We start from the raw sequence: 23,149 nt of genomic DNA, 5'->3' as shown, positions 1-23,149 counted from the left end.
TTGATTATGTGATTAAAAGATGAAAGAAAATAAAAGTAAAAAATTCCAAATACTTATATCAAAATACAGCTATGTATATAGAATAATTATACTCATAAAATATATGTTAAATTATTTTCTTTGAAAGTTAAGACAAGGTTTTGTTTTGTTGTATTTTGACTATAAAGCATTTAGATTTTAACTGAACATGAAGATAGATAAAAATGTTCTCTTTAATTATTAATCTTAGAAACAAAATTACAGATTAATTTAGTACTAACCACCCAACAATGGCTCATGTATACAGAATTTTTTTCTGTTCATATAACTTAAAATACTATGAATAAAACAAATACCAATGGAAATATAAAAGTGGTTTCCATATTAAATGACCTTCGTATTATTACTTAGTAGAGAACAAAAATGCTCATCTTCAGAATGGTATCCCTGAGCTCCCTAAGTATGACTCCCACGGGCTTCTATAATTTTAGGTGGCTTATCTGTGCAGTGTTTACTTCTGATATCTTCTAATTCACTATCTGCAAGTAGAATTGAAGCCAGCACTGGAACCTGTGAAAAATAGTTTTTAGCCAGGATATGTTTGTGCTTGATCTTGTGAATAAAAAGACGTTCATACCCCTGCAAACAAAAGAAAATAAAATTCTATGGAAATCCTTACATGTATATTTTGCCATATGAAACAGAACCACATCTTAGTATGCTTTATTTGTTTGCTTATTTGTTTGACTATATTTATCAGTTTACTCAAACTAGGGTACATTTTCTTCTCACTATGTCTCTTATCTTTGGGGGCTTAGTTCTTGTGATGCTTCAATTTAAAGTCTACCAAGATACACTCTTTCCTCTATCTCTCATTCCTCTCTGTCTCTTCTCTCTCTCTCCCCCCCTGTGTGTCTTTCTGTCTTTCTCTATCTGTCTCTCTCTCACTCCCTCACCTCTCTTAAGTCCAAACTATTGTTATTAATTCTTGAGTCTTTTCCCATATATATGATGTGAGACAGGATGTACCCAGGTTTGTATGTTTGATCCCAGTGGCATGTAACAAGTGACAAATTTCTTTGCTTACACATACATACATGGGGACAAAGCTTACATTTTAAGGTGGCTTCTTAGAAAGATTCACGCCTCAAGCAGCTTTATACTTTTTGCCATACCTGGGCAGTAGATATGACTCTAATGAAGTTACCATCTTTCACTCTAGATCCATATGCATGAGGGGGGAAGCCAGAAGTTAGAGGAAGCTGAGGGAAAGGCTGGAAGAGCTGAGTTTCTGAAACCATTGTGGAAACACCATCCTAGCTAGGAACTGCCACCCCTGGCCTCTTTATTGCTTAAGTAACCCCAATTTGATTAAGTCATGATATATTTGCTCACTCTCTTATTATGTTTGAGCCCAAATGCAACCAAAACAATGAAAAATTGTGTTCATTCCATTTTTTGTTGTTGCTGATTTTTTCCTTCACAGCACTTTACACAGTATTCACGACATCCAAAATAAGTTCTGACAAAATTAATAAATATCAGCTATTCTCTTCAGTGTTCTCAATCAGGTGTCTATTCACCTGATCACAATGCTACCTATGTCTCCCTTAAGTTTTATTTTCTGAGAGTAAGACATTCTGCACTGCAGAGCCTTTATAAGGCCAAAGAGGAAAGTCAAAGAAAGCCCTGAGAACAAGAAAGTGTGCAGTAGAAATAGCCTGGCTCAGAGTACTTTCATTGACAGAGTTATCACCCAAAGTAAATAATGCCAGACACTAAATGGAGATCATTTAATGGTCTATTTGTTTCCAAAACTTCACTAAGATGAGATGGCATCATCTCCTTGCTATAGATGAAAAAATGCTAGCATTAAAGCATCAACAAATGAGTCCCATCCTACTTCATGAGCTCACTGCAACTTTCATTCTTTTTGTTAACACCACATTTTTAGCCAGTCTTCTCAATTTTTGTAATGCAAAGACAGTCTTCATGTGCACAGCTCGATAGTGACAAAGACAGGGAAGATACTGGGACATGGGAGAAGATTTTTAGGGAACTACTGGCTCAGCTTTAGCCAATTTACATACTGTGAGAGAGAGAGTAGTCCTCACTCTGCTCCCTCAACAGAAGTCCTTTGCCTCTGCCTTGCTGCAAGGAATGGAGATCACTTTATACTCTGTGGTGATGGTGGTTGTTGCAGTGGTGGTTGTTATGGTGGTGGAGGTGGTGGTGGTTGTCATGGTGATGGTGGTGGTGGTGGTGGTGATGGCAGTTGTCATGGTGGTGGTGATGGTGGTGGTTATGGTGATGGTGGTTTTTATGGTGGTGATTGCTGTTTCTGTTTCATGGTTGTGTTTGTTTGTTTGCTCTGTTTGTTGTTCATTCGGGGAAAACAGGTGTCTATGTCTTTAAAGAGCATTCTGGAAAGGCTTTGATTTGCTGCAAAAACTTGAACTGTTCAAAAAGGAATGAGTATTAAGGCTTGCAGGGTGGCACACTGAAGGCTGTAGAGAGAGGGAAATGCTTGGCGTTAGAGCAAGAGCCTCTGTTCCACTCACAGAGTTCAGAACGACTGGCATCCTGAGATTAGAAATGCTCCCGAATGGAACATTTAATTTGAGACTTCAGTGATTTGATTAGGTACACAAAAGAGTTGTGTGGATTAATTGAAGAAGAACTGGAATGTCAGCTTTGGGAATGAATTTCAGTTTCATCGAAGGTCCTAGATGAAATGATATCCCTAGTACTGGCTGTGCTTCAAGTGATTAAATATTTATGAAGCAGCTTAGTTTACTAAATATAACATTTAACATAGCTTCAATTTCTTGCTGCCCTTTCTTTCAATCCCTAGAGTGAATTTTCTCATAGCCTGGCTTCTTAGAACTCAAAAATTTTGGGGAAAGGCTAAAATTGTAACTAGTTTCCTCTATATATAATTTCCTCAACCTCCCTTTAAAAAGTAGCATCCTGCTTGGGACAGCATTGTTCAGAATGGCTGCATTTGATGTCATTGTTTTATTCTCCTTTCACTGCATCTTGTGCCTAGAGTTAAAGATACAGTAATATAATAAATTGAGAGGGAACTGAGCCAGCTCTTGGGATTGCACTTGCTGAGTGTAAATGGAGCCCTCTAGGAAGGCTTTAAGGGCCCCTCAAGTTTATTCATCAGAATGCATTACAAATTTCATCTTGTAAATTACTGAAATTAAGTAGCAGTTAAGTTTTGCAGTGCTTTCTCCATTCCTAGTTAGGTGGAAGAATGGGAATCTCACCAGTGTGAATGCTGTTTAAATCCCAAAGTTATGAACAGAATTTATTTGACAATTGAGTACTTTTTAAGGCAAGCTCCTGCTGATAAATCAAAGGGAAAACTCTGGGTTTCATAATATTTATATATTAATAACAAGCATTATTCATTATACAGACACTTATTTGGGGCCTTATGTTTTAAATTAACATGCAAAATAATTTCATCATGGCATCATCCGACAAGAATGTCATATATTTGGCTAATGTTCATCCCATCTCTTTTCTTCTCCTTTTCCCCAGCCACTGTTGACTCCTTCCCTCCCCCCAAATTGTCCCTCTTCTACTTTTATGTAGCTTTTTATTTTCAAATTTTATATATTATATGTAGAAGAAAGCATGCCATTTGTCTGTTCAGCTCTGACTTACTTTAACACTATGTTCTGACTATAATGCAAATACATACATAGCATAACATATGCATATCCATTCATCAGTTGACTGGACCTAGGTTAATTCCATATCTTGTCTGTGGTGAAGAGTGCCACAGAAAAATTGTGTGCAGGCCTTTCTGTGGCATTCAGACCTATATTCTATCAGGCATATACTCAGGAGATAGCATAGCTGAATCACATGGTAGTTCTAGAACTCAGATGTTGAAGATTTCGATAGTGGATGTACCAGTTGACATTCTGATAGCTGTGCCCCCCTCCCCGCCACCACCCCCCATGCTGGTCAAGTATTCAACAAATACTTGTCAAACTCCTGGTCTTCAACAGGCATTATTATTATAGGTACTAAAGGGATAGAAACACAGAAGTGAAACAAAGTCCTTCACAGAACTCACTGTGAAATGAATGTGCCCAAACTTGTTAGAAGAGGGTATGATAATATTAGATGCTTATATATTCAAATCTTTCATCCTTACCCCAATATACCTTACCTTACCTTTTCATTTTCACACCTGCAATACACAACATCCACATTATATTGCTATTTTCGCCCCATATATGGGTCTCTTGATTCAACAGAAACCTTTCAGACAGGCATTGGAATATTAAAGGGTACTCAGCATGCCTGTTATAATCCCATTGGCTAAGTTCAAAGTTCATAGTGCAGCATCTTACCTCCTCAATACTCTCTAGCTTGAGGTGAGCTGCCCCTTCATCCTTGGTGAGAAGAATACAGTTCCAAGGAGACCACTCCATGCTCTTATCCCACCTGACCATGACCAGGTCATTGAGATCATCCCAGGCACTGAGGACGGACTGGGAGGCCCAGATGTTCTCTGTCAAGTACTTAATATCTTGGAGCTGCATGCCAAAATAAGGTTGAACAGTCATTTTGTTTCCTTCTAAATAAACAGCTTAAATATCAACTTATTAATTGGGAAAACAATTAAATCGTGCTGAATGACTTTTCAAAGGGGAACATCATTCAAAAGACTTTTCTTTCTTAAGCCACAGCCCAAACTTTGCCATCTTCCAGTCGCCCACATGACATCTGCTATCTCATTCTCTGACTATGACGGCCCATCTCCTATAGCTAGCATACTCCATCATACTTGCTCTCAGTTTTTTTAAACATCTGCCCTCTGTTCTAGGATGCAATGTCTGATTTACCAGCAAATTAAGAGCATAGTATAGAACTTAAACACCAAGAGCACATCTGTGCATGAAACTCAGGAATGCTACAACTGTCTACTTTAGGAAATCCTACGTAATATTTCCCAGACAAAACTGTGCTCCAATGTACTGAACTTCATGTCAATACAGCCCCTTAGGAGACAGGCTCTCTGACTGATGTATTTCAAGACTGGCATCCTTTACAGATCGTACCTGCATGAGGTAAGCAATCTGAGAGTCATCCGCAAAGTCAGCTTCTGAGAAATAGAGCCGCTGAAGTAAACACTTGTACTTCAAAAACGATTCCCGTTTTTCAATCTCATTCTCAAGGTTCACACAGTGGCGGCAGCGGTACATACGACGTAAGGTGGGTGACACAGAAAATTCCACAGACGGCAAATACAACTGGCAACTGTGGCAAAAATAAATCTTATCATAAAACTTCAGTGGGTCTTGAGGGACCTAAATAGGAAAAAATAAAAAAATGATGAAAATCCAAGCCACATACTTTAAACACTGAACTTCTTAGAATTAATTCTAAAACTAATTACTTAAAGAGTCCTATTCTGGGGGCTGGAGAGATGGCTCAGCAGTAAGAACACTGCCTGCTCTTCCAAAGGTACTGAGTTCAATTCCTAGCAACCACATGGTGGCTCTCAACCATCTGTAACAAGATCTGGTGCTCTCTTTTGGTGTACAAGCATACATGCAGGCACAACATTGTATACATAATAAGTAAATAAATCGTTTTTTTAAAAAAAAGTCCTAGTTTGCTTTTTAACTGCCTATTCTGTCTGTACAAGATTTAAATTCTGAGGAAGATTCATTTTCCTGGTCAAAGCATTAAAAACCTGTGTTACTCTCCAACCCCTGGATAGACAATGGCAGAGTATTTAGAAAATCGAGGTTCTGACTCTTAGTATAAAATATATTCTTAAAAAAATATATTCTTTTTGTCTATTACTGGGAATGAGGGGTGGCAATCTGCACTCGGCGATCTCATTCAATATTATACTGGAAGTTGTTTCCTGAGTGATGCAGAAGGGAAGGAAGTTGAGTCAATTGGAAGAGGCAGCGGGTAACGTTCATCTCAGTGCTGTTGACCTGAGAGCTTTGCAGAGGCTGTCTGCCGGTCTTTTCCTCTGTGATGGTTTTAGTGAGAAATCTGCTGAGGTCCTTATTTTTGTCCTACTGTGTGCAGGCTGCTCTTTCTCCCTGGCCATTGGTTGGGGCTTGGTGTCCTTTCCTTTGTTTCTTGTACTTCATGCTTCCCTGACTTGTCTACAGGATTCCTTTTTATTCATCAAATTCGGAATAATGCTGGCTGTAATTTTAACAGTGTGTTTCCTCTAGCCTTCTCTCTCTTCTGATTTGAGATTGTGACATACACTAAGACAGTACTTGAGCTTTTCCCACAGTTCAATGATGCTAGCATTGGTTTTCATTCTTTCTCCATATGTGTCATTGTGCATAGTTTTTATTGTCTTCTAGTTCAGTGACTACTCTTCTTTATTGATATAACCAATCTCCAGTGTCATTTTTTTCAGCTTAGGTGAGGTGGCTTTCTTCTTCAGGAATTTCACACTATGTCTTCACTATCTTCTCTTCATTTTTGAACATCTAAAAGTTCTTAGGAACTGATCTACTGTCTTGTTCTACTAACTCCAACATTTGTCACTGTTAGGTCAACTCTGAATAATGATTTAGCTACTTGTTTTATTTATCACATTTTGTTTCTATGTCTCAGAAGTTTTTGGATGCTAGATGTGATGAACTTTTCTTTAATTGTGAATATCTTTATTCCTATCAATAGCCTTATTCTTTTTTCTGGGGCACAGTTGAATTGCTTATAAAAGTTTGATCCATTAATATCTTGGTTTTAAGTTTGTATTTTTTTAAGCAAGAATAAAGCAGTTCTCCACTTGGGAGTATCTTCCTTTACCTGCCAATTACCAGATGAACTAGGGTGTTCCATTCTATCACGGGAACAGGCAAGATACAACCAGCCTCGTGTTAGGTGTTGAATGTTGTTACAATTTGCTCTTATGGGCATCTTTCCTCAACCTTGGGCCTTATCCCCACATTCGGGCTGAGCAGAATTCAGTTGAATATGTAAAAGGGATTGTGAAGTCATGTGGAGTTCTTTCTCTGTGCAATCCCCTCACTTTAGCCCTGTGTCCTTCAGGGTTTAGTCACAGAGGTCTTGGGACAGACAAAGTCTCATTCTTTCAATTCAGCTTGAGGACTCTGCAGCAGGTTCTTTACCCTTGCGCACAGGCAGTCTTTCAGAGCCAATGAGATCAGTATAGACTTAATCTGTTTGTTCTTCTTCCAGAAATCACAATCTCCCATTGCCTTATGGCTAGTGTCTTGAAAAACATTGTTTACCTTTCTTTACTCCAAGTCAGTGGGCAACTCCGAGCTAGCCAGTGTTGGCCAGAAATACAAAAAAAAAAAAAAAAAAAAAAAAAAAAAAGACTGAAATTATATGTGACAAAGGAGTCATGACAATTCAGTGAAGATTTGTCTTTTTTTCTAAGTATGAAAAATAGTTAACAGAACTAAACAAGAAAATGACCTTGACTAACCTTTGTAGTGTAAGAAAAATAACACAAATGTTTCAAAGCCCCAATTATAAAACTTAGAGTGACAAAATTCTAGGATAAGACAGAAGGCAACTTTTGCTGCCTGAAGTAAAGCTGGTTTGTTAAGTACAAAAGAAGGATCATGCTCCTTTCTTTTTTTTTAACCATTTAACTTGCTTTCATGTTTCTTCAGAAACAGTGAAAATACTAAAGTAACTAAACTACAGACAAGGAATAATCATAATGTTGCGGTCAGCATTATATAAATTACATAAATTTGGAATTTTAAATTTAAACCATTTTCTGGTTTAAAAGCTAAATCTGGTTGTCAGTGCAGTTCTGCAGGTCTCTCTAGTAGGGCTGGTCTCTACATTCCTGATGGTGCTCGCCTTTATCCATTTCCCCAGTCCCCCAGGTCCACCTCTTCTTCCTCCCATCTGTTCCATCTCAAGGAACTCTGCTGCCCATAGCTGCTGCTCTGTTGGCCATATTGACTTAGAACCTGGCTGTAGGATCCAGTCTGAGGGAGGTAACTAGTGATAGGCTGCTGCCCATAGCTGCTTTGTTGACCGTAGCTACTCTGCTGTGCATAGCTACCCAGCTGCCCATAGCGGTTCTGCTGAGAGTACCTGCTCTGATCATAATAGTCCAGTATGGAGAGGAGTAGCTGGTAGGAGGATAGGATGGAGGCACCTTGGCTGCTGCATGGGGTAGCTCTTAGATACCTGGGGATAATTGTAATTACAGGGTCCATATCCTAGGCTAGGCTGGTTATTACTGAAGTGATACAATGGGAAACCTTTCCTCGAGTCTTTTTAATTAAATAGAATATGAATAATAAGGATGTTTTGTTTTTCTAGATTTTTGTCTACATTTTGAGGGGTTTTTTGCCAAAAATCTAAAGATAGGCAATGCCCTGTATTATAATTCTAAAAAGAAAAAAATCCTACAGCTATGACTCTTCAATGAAACTTCCCAATTCACTAAAGTGTGTTAAATAGCTTTGTAAGAAAATAATGGGGTATTCATTTTTGAAAATGAGTAGGAGTTGGCTGGAGCAAACAGAGCACAGCCCTGCAGATGGGGGCAAAATCTGGGGGTGTGAGAGATCACTGTGTCTTCAACTCTATGCAACAACTGGAAAGTCAATTCAGCTCTCAGAGACGACCTCAAGGCAGAAATTTCATACACAGAAGAGGTTAATGGGAAAGTGGAGTTTAGCAGCATTACTAAATCCAGAGGGCTCACCGAGTGATGGTCTTACTTAGATCTGTAGTAAAGTATAGAAGCAGACACTGAATATCTTTCAATTAACGATATAAAATCTTGGGACTTTGAAAATAAGTACAGTAAGGCGAGTACCTTAAGGTGTCTTGCAACTTCAGGATTAAACAGAGGTGTTTTGATGTAGTGAAAAAGGAGTGTCGTGATCCTTTTCCTGAGTCCTTCAAGATTATTAGTTTTGACTCCTCTCATCATAAGGTCAACTTCTCTGTCAATCAATTCTAGGATTTCTTGGGTCAGTTTACATTCATGTTCCTATACAAAACACAGAGGTACTCAGTAAGTATAATTATTTTAAATCTCTATTTTTTGAAAATACCAAACAAACAAGAATCCCTGTTCTAAAACATTTTAAAGGCTGACAGGAGTAAAATTTGGTACAACTGATTGGGTATCAAATTATCATTAAATAGTTGGCTTGATAATGTGTAAGTTATAACCCAGCAATTCTTTGCATAGGTGCTTTAGAGAATCTAAAAAACCTAGTGTATCTAAAAAAAAAAAAAGCTATTGTTCACAGTAGCCAAAGGTTAGAAATAACTAATTATTCATAAGCAAATTGATATATAAATAAATCATAGTTTACCAATATAATGAATGGGCTTTATGGAAATGAGTAAACTATATGATTGCTATAAATCTTAATGCTGAAGTCTTATGGAGTCAGCAAAGTGAACCAGACACAAATTGTTACACACAGTGTAATTTCAAGAAAGGTCAAAAGTAAAAACACTGAACCAAATTATTTATAGGCTTGTACAGAAGAAGCAAAACCATTAAGAAAAATCAAGGAAAAGACACCCATGAAAGTTACTGTCCACTGGTGATTACTTCAAGGACACAGAAGGAAGTCTAAAAGGAGGAAAGAAAGGGGCAGAGGGGTGCAAAGGGCTTTAAATCGTACTTTAGCAATGTTGGAATACCCTGTTCAACACTGCTAGACTATTTATCTGTGTTCCACACGTCTATTTTATCATCCAGCACTGTTTAGTAAAGAACTGAAATTCAGTAGTTTGAACAAGAAAAGTTCAGCTAGGAGTTAAGGACTTCGAACTCTATTCATAAGCAGTGAAACAGAGGTAAGTGCATCCCACTGTCTGGGGAAAAACAGATGGTATACAGTTTCTGTGGAGGAAGATGAAGGGCAAAGACAGTGACTGTAAAACAATGTTTGTTCCTACTTTTCCTAGATATTTGCTAATATTAACAAATTGAAAACCTGAACGCAGTGGTGCTTCCTCCTGGAAGCCTTTTAGAGGGGCCTTGAAGAAAATGAATAGATTTTCATTGATACTGCTTCCATGCTTAAGGATGTAAGTTAGTGTCTCTGACATGTTGTCTAGACCTTATTCTTACTTGTATAGTCCCAGACTCATAGTCCGTCTGTCTCTCTGTCTCTGTCTCAGTCCCTCCCTCTTCTCCCCACCTCTGTGTGTGTGTGTGTGTGTGTGTGTGTGTCTGTCTGTCTGTCTGTCTGTCTCTGAAACTCTAAGTGATTCTAGTGTATACTCAGGTTTAAAATTCATTGCTCTTTATTAGTATATATAAAGTAGACAGATATATATTTAGTAGACAGATACATACATGCATCTTTAAGTAGCTTATTTGATGATATTTAAGCTTATTTTAGGTCAATGGAGTCAGAATTTGAGATATATTTATGCCTTTATCTTGCTTCAAACTGTTGTTAAATTAATTTCATCCCAATAGTTTATGTTAAACAAATTCAGACACATGGTCATCTTTGGATATCATACCTGGCCTTTTTAGTTGACTAGGGATTGTCCCTAATTATCAGGTAGGAGGATTCCCTACATGTGCTCTCTTTCTCTCTTTGCCAACCTGTCATTACATGACCCTCCAGAAACATCCTTATTTCTTGCCTCTCAACTTTGCTTCTTTGCTATCTGAGAAGGCTTCTGCCAAGTCTGTTTTCAACACCAGCATCTTTGCAGCAGTAGCCCAGAGAAAAGGCAGCTCATGCCTCTCCTCCCCAGACAGGCAGAGATGCATAAAACCTATGAGCTAATTATCTAACTCTGTAGTGTGTCTTAAGACCTCTTGTGTATTGGGGTTCTGACTTTCTCAACAGAAGAGTTCTATGTAGTTAAGGGATAAAGAACTGAAAGGGGCTATCTACAAATTACGATTGTTAAATTCTTGGGCTTGTCAACAGACAGATTGGTTAGATGGAGTTAAATACAGCGAGTATTTTTCCAGTTGTTATTTTTAGTGAAATACTGTTTTTTATTGCTTGAAACTGTGGGTCACACTGATGGCAAAACTGACTGACCACACAGTTATTTAATCCATTTATTTATGTCCAGACTTTAATTCTTTCATATAGATGATCACTCATAGACAATTGATGTCAAATTATGTCACAAAAGGAGAAGCTGCTAAGAGCTTATCTTCAAGAACTCAAAACACAACTTAGAAACAAAACACTGTACCTGAATTCCCTCATTTAATATCCCGGCAATTCCAATGATATATGCCCAAGATTACTTTCATTTGGAGCTGTCAAATGCAAGAGTACTACTGGTCCTAGTGATACTGGAATGCACCCCTCTACCCTTAGAAATATGGAAAGCATACAACCTTCAGCAAACAGAGTGTGGTTCCCAGACCACGCCCCCCCCACCATATGTGAGGATTGATGTGGAAGACAATTCTTTACTAATGCTGTCCCCCCTCCCTCTTTCCCCCTCTCCTCCCTCTCCCCCTGCCCCCTGCCCTTCTCTCTCTCTCTCTCTTCTCTCTCTCTCTCTCTCTCTCCCTCTCCTCTCTCTCCCCTCTCCTCTCCCCCTCTCCCTCTCCCCCTCTCCCTCTCTCCTCTCTCCTCTCTCCCTCTCTCTCTCTCTCTCTCTCTCTCTCTCTCTCTCTCTCTCTCTCTCTCTCTCTCTCTCTCTGTCTCTCTCTCTCTTCCTCTCTCCCCCTCTCCCCCCCCTCTGAGACTGACACTTGTGAAACACAGCCATCTTGGCTGAAGATAACTACTATATTAGTCGAAAATCCAGCCTTGCCCAAAGCATGGTGTCAAGAGTCATCTCAGGAACATTCTGAATCAAATAACTAATCAACTAAGGAGGGGAAAAGCCCCAGGATTTCCATGTGAATCGGTAGTAAATGGGAATGAAAAGCAAATGGATTTCTGCCCTAGGTCGAGCTCACAAAAGAGATACAGGAAGTTCGGGGGGAGGGAGGGGGAGAGAGAGAGTTTATGAATCTGTCCTGCGATTGTGTACTTGGAATGGAATATGCTGGAGTTGGCATGGCCTCCTTTGCTCTGATTACCTTGAGCTGTGAGGTAGTGTAACCAGGAAGACCACAGGGAAAGCCTCAGAAACTGCCCTCACCTAGGGGTAGCGGCAACAGGGACAGGGAGGGTCCCACTTAGTTCTTGGAGATATTTTGCCTCCTGTGACTTAAACTTGGGGCAATTCAAGTTTAAAGGTCCTAATCCCTAAGTTAGAAAGCTTCCTCCGGCAGAGGATACACTACCCCTTTGAGCTCTACTTCTCCCCGGGTCAGGAGATCTGGAGAAGACAGTGTCCACATCCTTAGAGATGTGACTGACTCTGATTTCCAAAAGACACTGGAGGTGCTATTACCGCCCTGGGGATAAGGATCTCGTGTGCTTGGCACTCAGGTCTGGGCAGCCCCTGGTAAACACTTGCGTAGCTTTGAGAGAAGAGCACGTTGCCCTGTATTCTGGAGTTCTTGAGCCCCAGGGGGGATAGGAACGTTGTGAAGCCGGGGTGAGGAAACATTAAAATGAATAGCAGAGGGAAAACAGGGGAGTCTGTTGAGGCCTTGATGCCTGTATGTACTTTGCTCATTAACCTCACTACTATAATTTTATTCAGGAAAAGAAAAGAATCGATCCAAATCGGAGGAACCGATCACCAAGGAAATAAATCCAAGCAGCAGTCTGTGTTCTGTAGCCGGACTGGAAACTCTCACTCGCCCCCTCCTGGTGAGTCGTGGGAAGACAACCCTCAACTCAGTCTAATTTTTGAGTGCTACTGCTTTCAGCGACTGACTTAGTTTGCTAGGGCAAACTCACACCCTTAATTCAGTGAAATAAGTGAACAGTCCTGCTCCTTGCTCTGATACTGGGCAAACCCTCACGGCATGCCCAACTTCAAAGTTCTGGTGAAACTGATACGATTGCACCCGCTCTGAGTGTCCCAATGATCCTGGAGCTTCCCCCTTCTGAACATGAACGTTTCTTTCTATCTACTTTCTATATTCAAGCATGCCCAGGGAAACTTCTGAAAGCAAATCCTTCTCAGAGTCTATTCTGGAGTAAACCTGACTCATGACATCCACTGTATAACTTTCATTTGAAGACAGAAAATTAATAGTACGTGAGGGGGCAAAGAGAAACACACATCTATATGGCTTTATAACTGCTTAAAAAAAAAAGAGCATCTAGGTGGCTCAGTGGTAACAGCACTTGCAAGCTTGAAGACTTGTCTTCCATCTACCCATCTCAGAGTGAGGAAGGAGAAAATCAATCCTGAAAAGTATCTGTGACCTCTACGTATGCACTGTGACACACATGCACAAACACACAAAATCAGTAACACTAGATAAAACAAAATTTGTAATGACTACAGACAGCTTTTCATTGAAAACTGTCCAAAATGTAGAAAACAATTGCTGTTTTCTAATTCCATTTTTAAAATCATGGCTTACATGGCTTATAGTATTTTTAAAACCACATATTTACATGGCTATATAAAGATGAATTTGCATTTGAATATACTATGTTTACATGTATTATGTCATCACAAAATACATATATAATTTTTCAAGGCTGCAAATCAGATCCACAGCTTTGTGCCTGATTGTCACCGACATAGGACAGATTTTGAGAGGTTTTAGTTAAGGATTAATTCATAAGCCATTTCTATCCCCAAGTTATCAAAATAACTTAGCTGTTTATACAATTTCATGTATGCATTCAAGCATTTACTAATAACTTTAATGCCGGGGTCCATAAAGATGACTCCACTGCTGACTAAAGGCCAGAGAGTTCAAAACTGCCCTTAGTAAGTCATAAAACCTAAAGGTGTGGCCCTCCTGATTTTATTCTGTGTCTCCATTTTTTCCTTTAATGTCTTTAGCTAGCTTTTTCTTTATCCACACTCCCCCTCTCAGGTATGAACTGTGGGCTTGTCGACTGGCTCCAACTGCAGCCCCAAAAAGACAGCTTCCCACATTTTATCATTACGTGAAGAAAAAGAACTTGCCGGGCAGTGGTGATGCACATCTTTAATTCCAGCACTTGGGAGGAAGAAGCAAGCAGATCTCTATGAGTTAGAGGCCAGCCTGATCTACAAAGCTATTTCCAGGACAGCCAGAGCTGTTATACAGAGAAACCCTGTCTTGAAAGAGAGAGAGAGAGAGAGAGAGAGAGAGAGAGAGAGAGAGAGAGAGAGAGAAATAGAGAGAGAGAGAAGAAAGAAAGGAGAAAGGAAGGAAGGAAGGAAGGAAGGAAGGAAGGAAGGAAGGAAGGAAGGAAGGAAGGAAGTTGTGATTCCAGTATCCAGCTGATCTTTTTATTGATGGTGACCTTGACCTGAAACCTAAGAAAAACAGTGGACATACCTTCACAGTGTGCTTCAGGGTCAGGAGTATATCCAGCCTCTCATCCTGAGAGAGGTCTTTCAGCATGATACACTGGTAGATGCTCTGCAATTCTCTGGCTCTTATAGTGAACTGTGTGTCCATTTCAATGTCCTGGCCATCAGGTCTCCTCCAGATCTTTGGAGCTGAACACTTGAAAATAATATTATTATTGCAGATTATAGTTAATTAAAGACCAAAATAATAAGTTTGTTCCATCCACTAGAAATCTGTCTTAAGTAATAACTAAAAGCATTGCTAAAAATTTAAGAAAGATAATTGGAGAATTTCTAGACCATGGAAAAGTAGAATATTTATTTATCCATTTATTTATCTTGGATGAACTACAGATTGAATTTGGAGTTTCATTTTTTAAGATTTATTTATTATGTATACAGTATTCTGTCCATATGCACACCTGCAGGCCAGAAGAGGGCACCAGATCTTGTTACAGATAGATGGTTGTGAGCCACCATGTAGTTGCTGGGAATTGAAAGCAGGACCTTTGGAAGAGCAGCCAGTACTCTTAACCACAGAGCCATCTCACCAGCCCAAACACAGGGTTTCTTATATGCTAGGTAAGAACTCTACCATTGAGGTCTAAACCCACGGAGCTCTGGATTGGAACATTTTACTATGGTCTGAACAGAGTATGTACCACTCTATTGTCAGGGAGGAGAAAAAAAGACAGATCAAGACATTGTTGGACTCCACTGAGCATATCATATAAGCAAGTCTGATGACTTCTTGGGGTTGATGAATCCAAGTCTGATGAATCCTGGGAAGATAGCTCACTGGTTAGGCATGCTCGTGGCTATTACAGCGGTCCCAAATTCAGATAAGCTCCCAGCACCCACATGGTAGCTCACAATTATCTGTAATTCCAATTCCAGAAGATCCAAATCTTCAGGTCTCCACAGGCTCCGGCTCACAAGTGGGGCACATAAACATACTGAAAATTGTATCTTTTAAAAGCAATTAAAGGTACTTCTGCAGTACAGGAGGCAGCCTGTCAATCGTATAAAGACATTGGGAGTGAGCAGACATTTGTTCAGTCTGCAGAAGGGCACACACATCTCTAAGACTGAAAGTTGGGGTCTGATTTATATTATTTGACATGATGAATGGCTTTATCTATATTAAGAATTATTCACTGACTCAATAGGGAGGACAGCATACATTTAGCATGTATTTTTCTATTATCTGCCTAGCTATACATTGACTATGTATTCATGTGTATTGGTCATGTGCCTTGCCAATTGAAGATAAATTTCATAGGGCAGTTGTGGTGGTAATCTTTAACATTTGAAGACCTACAGATATCTCAGAAAGGGGATGTGTGAGTTATGTCTTGGTGTCTTACAGAGAATAAGTCTGTAGTAAGTTCAAAGTTCTTCACATAGCAGGTTTCCACAGTGAAACAGCTCTACGGTTGACCCTCTATCTGTGTGTTCTGCATCCTCAAATTAAACTAACCACAGGTCAAAAATACTTCTAAAAGAATTGTATCCAGCTAAACATGGTGCTACATGTCTACAATCCCAGCACTTGGGAAGTGGCAGCATGAGGAACAAGAGTTCAAGACCAGCTTCTATATAGTTAGTTGTAGACCAGCTGAGGCTACATGAGGACTGCTGTAGGGAGCCGTCCCTGCATTCTCCATTACAATGATGGTGCCTGCAGGCACTGAATGTAAATTATTTCGCAGGCGCTGGGTAATTATCCATTTCTTTGATCTCTGCCTATCCCGTGGCGACACGTTCCAGGCGGCTGCTGCCAGCCTTTATTAGGGGACGGGATTCTTGGCTCGGGGTCTCCGCTCTGGTAAGCTTATGCTCTCCTCTCTCAAGATGCATTAAAGCTTTCCTGCAGAAGGATCCGAATGTCCTGTGTGATTCTTGCCGGCGAGAATATCGCGCGGGACATCTGGTGCCGAAACCCGGGAATTTGTTAACATCACCGGCACCGCGGAGACCCCTTGGCTACAAGGCGGATTCAGAACTGCAGGGTGGTAAATTCGGAGAGGTATGTCTTTTCTGGACTTTGGCTTGGGAATGTTGCTATTTTGGGAGGTTAATGTAGAGGCTTCTGTGCTTTTACTAGGAGCCATTTTGACCTTTCTCACTGTTGTAGCAATCTTAAAGAAGTCCAGAATTACATGTCAGAAACCGAATGTAGTGAGAGATGGGGCGCGCCCAACAATAAAATATAAGGAAAAAGGACCTCCCGGGATGTCTAGTGACAAGGGAGTATGTATAAAAAGAGAAACAGCAACGAATAAGGAAAAAGGACCTCCTGGGATGTCTAATGACAAGGGAGTGAGTAATTTGTTAGATGATTCTGTAAATAAGTTTAAAGCTTTAAATCTTGATAGCTCTGATGACTCTGAAAGCTCAAGAGATAAAGTTTTAGAGGAAACAGCTCAGCTAGGTAAAAAAGAAACAAAAAAGGAGGGAGAGAAAATAGGGGATAACCGGTCACAACCCGGTACTGACTCCTCCTTACCATTAGAGGAGCGGAGGAAATTACAGATGGCTTTCCCAGTCTTTGATAGGGGAAAAGGCCATGCATGTTATTCAACACTTCTTAGAGGCCTGGAATGCCTGGGGCTTTAAAGCCTCATAAACATTGACGCTCGGGGCCATACTACGGCCAAGCGTCACACCTCAGAACCTAAAAGGCCAAAAGAAATGGTAAAATGGAAAGATATCTTAACTGGTCTTTGGAGAGGCCTGGATCCTATTCTCATAAGATCCAGGGGAGCTATGTGTTTTCCCACAGGATGAAGAGAATGCCCTGTGGATCCCGGAAAGACTCACCCGAAGAGCCCCTTCGGACCTTCAAAAGTCGAAACTCCACCCTCTCCCCGGGAGTTGAGAGCCGCTATTATCCAGATTAACTCCTGTCCTTGACGGAGAGATTGTCATCATAGATAGCTTCAGCTGTCTCCTATTTTAAGGAAATGGGTGGAGATGGGATTGTTTGGTGCAGCCGTTTGCTGCGGATTGGTGTCACTTCTCTGGCTGGTCTGTAGGCTCAGGGCTCAAACTAAGAGAGACAAGATGGTTATCGCCCAAGCGCTTGTAGCTTTAAAACAAGGGGCTTCCACTGATATTTGGCTAACTATGCTTAAGCAATAGGCCGCCGGCCAGACAGCTCTTGCACACCCGGAGCCTAGGCTCATTGCACAGGGTAGAGTGTCTGGTTTGAGCAGCCCATGAGGGATGTTGAGCAAGGCATCGCACAGAGAGTTGCCCAGTATGCAGGCTTCTCTGGGAGGCATGTTGTCCTGCATAAGGGTTGCCTGCCCGAGTCTCCCTTTCCCAGAAAAACGGCAGAGGACAGGTCGAGAGCGCTTCGGGTCAAGCTAACAGCCTGATGGCGACTCTTGTACACAGTCTTAATGTTTGATTGGGAAGGTACAACCTCTGCCTCTATCCCTCAACATATGGGTGACCTATTTGCTTGTAAAAATATAAAGCCTTATCATTAATTAATAAAAAAAGGGGGATCTGTAGGGAGCCGTCCCTGCATTCTCCATTACAATGATGGTGCCTGCAGGCACTGAATGTAAATTATTTCGCAGGCGCTGGGTAATTATCCATTTCTTTGATCTCTGCCTATCCCGTGGCTCATATGGCCTGAGGAGCTGAAGCCATTCATAGGGTGACACGTCCCAGGCGGCTAGCCTTTATTAGGGGACGGGATTCTTGGCTCGGGGTCTCCGCTCTGGTAAGCTTATGCTCTCCTCTCTCAAGATGCATTAAAGCTTTCCTGCAGAAGGATCCGAATGTCCTGTGTGATTCTTGCCGGCGAGAATATCGCGCGGGACAGACTGCCTCAAAAATAAATAAAAAAATAAAAAAACCAGAATTTATGCAGAACATATATAGACACTCTTATTTCTTGTCATTACTCCATAAACAAGTCAGTACAACAAAATATTATTTACATTATATTAAATGTTAAAAGTCATCTGGAACTGGGGTTGTAGCTCAGTGGCAGAGTGCTTACCTAGCAAACATATAGCCCTAATTGCAGTCTCCAGCACTTAAAAAAAGGAATCTTGGGATGACTTAAACTACACAGGGATGTACATATGTTACAAGAAAACACAGTGTCCTTTCATACAGGACTGGAGTAACTGTGGATTTTGGTATCCACAAGATCTGGGAACCAATCTTTTGTACACATGAGGGACAGCTGTCTTACCAGTACTATGATCACTACTAACCAAGTGTTGGCAAAAATTCTCACTTTCTACTGATAAATATGGCATAGAGCACCCCAGCCTAGTGTACCTCCTGAATTGAGGGTGATCAGGTTCACTTGCCCTAACCTTCAACTAAGGATTCCCAGGCTACGAAGTCAGAGACACACCATGGGGTCTGAAGTGTCTACTGAATGTTAGAACTGAGATGGCTTTTAAGGATGCTGCACTATACTTAGCACTGATCTGTCTCCTCCTACCAAAGTTTAAGAGCAGAGGATTCAGCTAGATATCCCTTGGGAATCAGTGGATATTTGTTTTCTCTTTTACTTTAGAGGAGAAAGCTGCTCTATTTCTTTGCCTGATTATAGTCATTCAGAAGCAAGCCTGTTGGTCACGATTGCTGGCTATTTAGACATTGGATGTTTTTGTAGGCTAACTAGTCATTGCTTTGGGGTCCTTGTATCCAGATTTATAACATAATTGCAACCATTTAAATCTTACATGTGGTTTGACTTTTAATTTAAGCAGTGCTCTCTATGTGTAGGAGAAAATCATTAGAAATTCACAGTGATACTAGGCTGCATGTAGAATGACAATTTACAATGAAAATTTTAGTTATAGTATCAACTTGCCTCCACCAGTAGCATGTTAGATTGAGAAATACAGAGTTACCTCTTATAATTATGTTTGATATGCTTTCAAAACAACAGTATCCTTACAGTTAGAGGTAAAATAAAAGTTGCTTAGAGCTAGTAACCGCCAGTAGAAATTTCAGATTCTTAGGTCAAGTCTGTACCTGCAGAGCAGCAAGCTGCAGCTCCATGCCTGGCTTACCATGTCACAGCAGAGATAAAATATTAGGTAATGTTAGTTAGACAGCTGATAGGCTAGAGCTGAGCTGGCTGAAGAGTCACAAAAATAAAATGGGCTAATATTAAGATACTGTCATTGGCATCAATTAGAAATAATGCAATTTTACAACTGAAAGAGACTTACACTGAGTATTTTTCTCAATTACAATGCCTCTTTCAAAGCTCATTTTTAAGTTTTAAAGAATAATTATAATGCTAGATTTCATCTGTAATATCCTCAAGTCTAACTAATATTGTAATCTTCATATGCTAATTTCCTCAGCCTGACTCTATAAAATGTAATTTCTTTTTTACCATTAGTAAGGATGGTGGCTTTTACTCTGCAGGCTGGTAACTTGTTTTGTTTGTAATAATCCTTCTAACGACATGTTCCCGAAATGCCTACTTTGTCTAATTTTTTGTATGTTGGCAGTTGTTGCTACACTATTTAATTCTACTTGCAAATGAGTGTTGATCACAATTACTGACTCTTTATGGCTCTAGAGAATGCAAGATACTACAATAATGTCTTGGGCTTTTTCAAATGTAGATCCAAATCCTTCAAGCCTTACATGTTCCAAGAAATGTTCTCTAGTACTACAGCTGAAACCCATAGCATCCCTTACATTTGAAATCTTTTTACAATTATACACACACACACACACACACACACACACACACACACACACACACACACACAGGATATCTCTATTTCAGTAACTCATGGCAAGGGAAATTGGATCTCAATTGTTCAGTAAGTATTTTAGGATTTTAATTTTATTTTACTAAAAGGTCATAAAAAGTAAATTTCCCAGGTAATTCTGTATATTTCAAGGGTCTATAGTGCTCATTCATTCACTTAGCAAATATTTATTGTGTCTACACTAGTTAGTGCACTGGGCACTGACTAAATAAAACGATGTCCTCATTTCAAAAGCTCTCGGATCTCATGGGATATAAAGATAAGAAAATAATTAATTGAAGCAGATAATGGGCATGGCTGATAACTGCAGATAAACAGGCAAGTATAGGCTGTCTATAAAGCACTTACTCCTAAGAAGAAAGCCATACCTACAATGAGACCAAGAGAATAAACAGGAGTTAGCCAGATTAAAGATATAATCAGATAATCCTATGTCTGAAGTGCCCATTCCCAAGAGCTGACACAAACAATATATATTATATATATATATATATATATAATATATTATATGTTCAGCAAAGCTGTTTTATCTTTGGCTGTCCTTCTGCCAGCACTGATAACTTCATCTTCAAGCACAGGCTTCTTTGATTTCAGTCCTTAAGGTTTTTTTTTTCTTTTTTTTTTTTTTCTACTCTGATGAGGGAAAATGTCAACTTTGCTTATTTCTCCCTCCTAGTTCCTTTTTTCTTTGAATGCTTTGGCTATAATAAGAGATGTACAACAATCATGTTCTTAAATTGCTTCAGAAATAGAGGCAGAATAAATTCCACTTAGCTGCCAACAAATGAGACAGCAGAGGCTTTGGGCAGAGCAACAGAAGAACAGCAGGACAGGAAGGGGAGGCAGGGAGATGACAAAAGCCTTGAGAGCAGCAGGCCTCCCCATGAGAAGAAAAAATGGCTGCACTGAGAGAGTAACCCTTTTCTTTCTCCAGAATTAATTCTCAGGTCCCCAAGGGTACAAATTAAGCATCAAGTTAAGCCCCCCAAAAGCCACTGGGTTATGATCAACTCTTCTTTTATACAGCAAAGGGGTTTTATTCATCCACCGTGACCCCCTGTGAAATGCACAGCTCAGAGAGAGGTAGCTGCATTTTTCTATCCCATTAGCTTTAGCCCACCTGAGCATGGAGAAAAGGCATTTACATGGCACAGCTAACAAAAATTGCAGTGTTTTTTTAAGCTTGTGACTGTGAGAATTGATGTATGAATCAGGGAAATAAATGACCTCAACTCTAGGGATAATGGCTTACAGAAATGCAAATGATCTTTTCACATAGTTTGGTAAAACACACCCAAAACATTAAAACCAGAAACCAACTGGTGACATCTTATTTAGATTCCTTGACCTCAGTCAACCTGTTAGTTCTTAATGTCTAGTAACCTGAAGTCAATGTTCCATGTGGTAAATCACAAGTTAATTAATGCTTTTAAAGATCTTTACAGTGGGGACTGGAGAGATGGCGTAGAGGTTAAGAGCACTGACTGCTCTTCCAGAGAACCTGGGTTCAATTCCTAGCACTGACATGGCAGCTCACTACTGTAATTGCAACTACAGGAGTTCAGACACCGTTGAGTAAACACACAGGCAGAAACACCAAAGTACATGAAATTAAACTAAATTTTTAAAAATCTTTAAAAAGAGTGAGAACTGTAAGGATCTTTAATTCAACTTTGTAATTAAACCAATGAAATCACGTCAGTCATTATTCAGAGAAATAGTATGTTTAGTATAAGATAAAATAATAAAATTTTTTCAGTAGTTCCCACAGTCTTTGGCTAAATAAATTTAAACTGAAACTAAATTAAATGTTTATCCTTTGAAATTATTTCTAAGTGATAAGAAAGTAAAGTTTTGCTTTAAATATCTACTTCATAGTGTTTTGATAATAAATGTTACAGTAAACCTGCTTGCCTGTTACTTTTAATATCTAAAATAACTGTGACCTTGACTGTCTTCTGGGATAACTAAAAACTGTTTTATCAGCAATCAAAAAGTTCTATAAGACAGTAACAGACCATAACTATTTCCTACTAAAGTCTGTATCTTTTACCTTCTTTTCTAGATATTTAGTACTTCATATACAAAAGCATATTTTAGATGGTCTTGGATTACAGTGGTGTCAAGGTTGTCAGCTTGACTGGTTCTAGACCCAAAGCCAGTTATTTCTCTGCTTTTCTTGGCCCTTACAATTTTATACACAAACACACACACACACAAACACACACACACACACACACACACACACACACACACACACTTTGATTTAATATTTTATTTACTTAATAATAATGTCAAAAATCCCCTCACTGCCTTCCAGCTGTCTCCTCAGTCTACTTTCCAGGACAACATCAAAATCCAACTCCACCTCCTCAGACTTCCCAGCAGGCCTCTGTCACAGGGCAGATCTTCCTATATTGAGAGTCCTTCAAGACTTTGGACTCCACTCTTTACAAAGTATTTAGAAGTCAAAACCAGATCTTCCTGTTAGAAATTCTTTTGAACAATATATCTCTATTTTATTTTTATTTTGGATGAAATTCATATAAAAATCTTCTTAGCATGCTATATATGCTTCATGAGAAAGGATGATGGGAATCAATTGACTCTAGAATCAGTTTCATATTTGTACCATATATATATATATATATATATATATATATATATATTATATATATATGGTACCACTTATACACACTTACAATTTCAAAAAGTTCTTAGAGACAATGCTAGATATGGGGCCCAAAGGTATGGTAGCAAAGTACTTAATGCATAAATAAGAAGATACATTGCATAAAGGTTTACAGTAGAATTTAGATTGCCTTACAAGAAATAGAAAGAAGCCAGAATAGCATAAAGGGAAAGTCCTGAAGAAGACAAGTTTCAAATAAGGATGCATGAATGCTACCTGTCATTTTCATTATTGGTACCCAGAAGCCTCCATCTCTTGCAAACACTGAGGCTGCACCAGGTCCATGCCATCACCTCTAGTAAGGTTAAAAGGCATGTGAAACCACAGTGCC

The 23,149-nt window shown here is 39.5% G+C and overlaps 1 protein-coding gene across 1 annotated transcript in view; it reads right to left on the bottom strand.

The window, feature by feature from the left end:
• Window positions 1–377: 377 nt before the first annotated feature.
• Iqub (IQ motif and ubiquitin domain containing) overlaps window positions 378–23,149 on the bottom strand; it is a 64,963-nt gene continuing 42,191 nt past the window's right edge. The window contains exons 8-12 of the mRNA XM_035451395.1: window positions 14,342–14,512; window positions 8,801–8,977; window positions 5,067–5,315; window positions 4,356–4,541; window positions 378–618 (exon numbers count right to left, since the gene is read on the bottom strand). Of these exons, the coding sequence (XP_035307286.1) occupies window positions 436–618; window positions 4,356–4,541; window positions 5,067–5,315; window positions 8,801–8,977; window positions 14,342–14,512 (966 nt within the window). The 3' untranslated portion in view covers window positions 378–435. The remainder of the gene's footprint in view (window positions 619–4,355; window positions 4,542–5,066; window positions 5,316–8,800; window positions 8,978–14,341; window positions 14,513–23,149) is intronic.

This window comes from Cricetulus griseus, assembly GCF_003668045.3.
Source record: "Cricetulus griseus strain 17A/GY chromosome 1 unlocalized genomic scaffold, alternate assembly CriGri-PICRH-1.0 chr1_0, whole genome shotgun sequence".
Taxonomy (NCBI): domain Eukaryota; kingdom Metazoa; phylum Chordata; class Mammalia; order Rodentia; family Cricetidae; genus Cricetulus; species Cricetulus griseus.
Note: the sequence above shows the minus strand (reverse complement) of the source record. Positions and strands in the feature narration are given on the sequence as shown.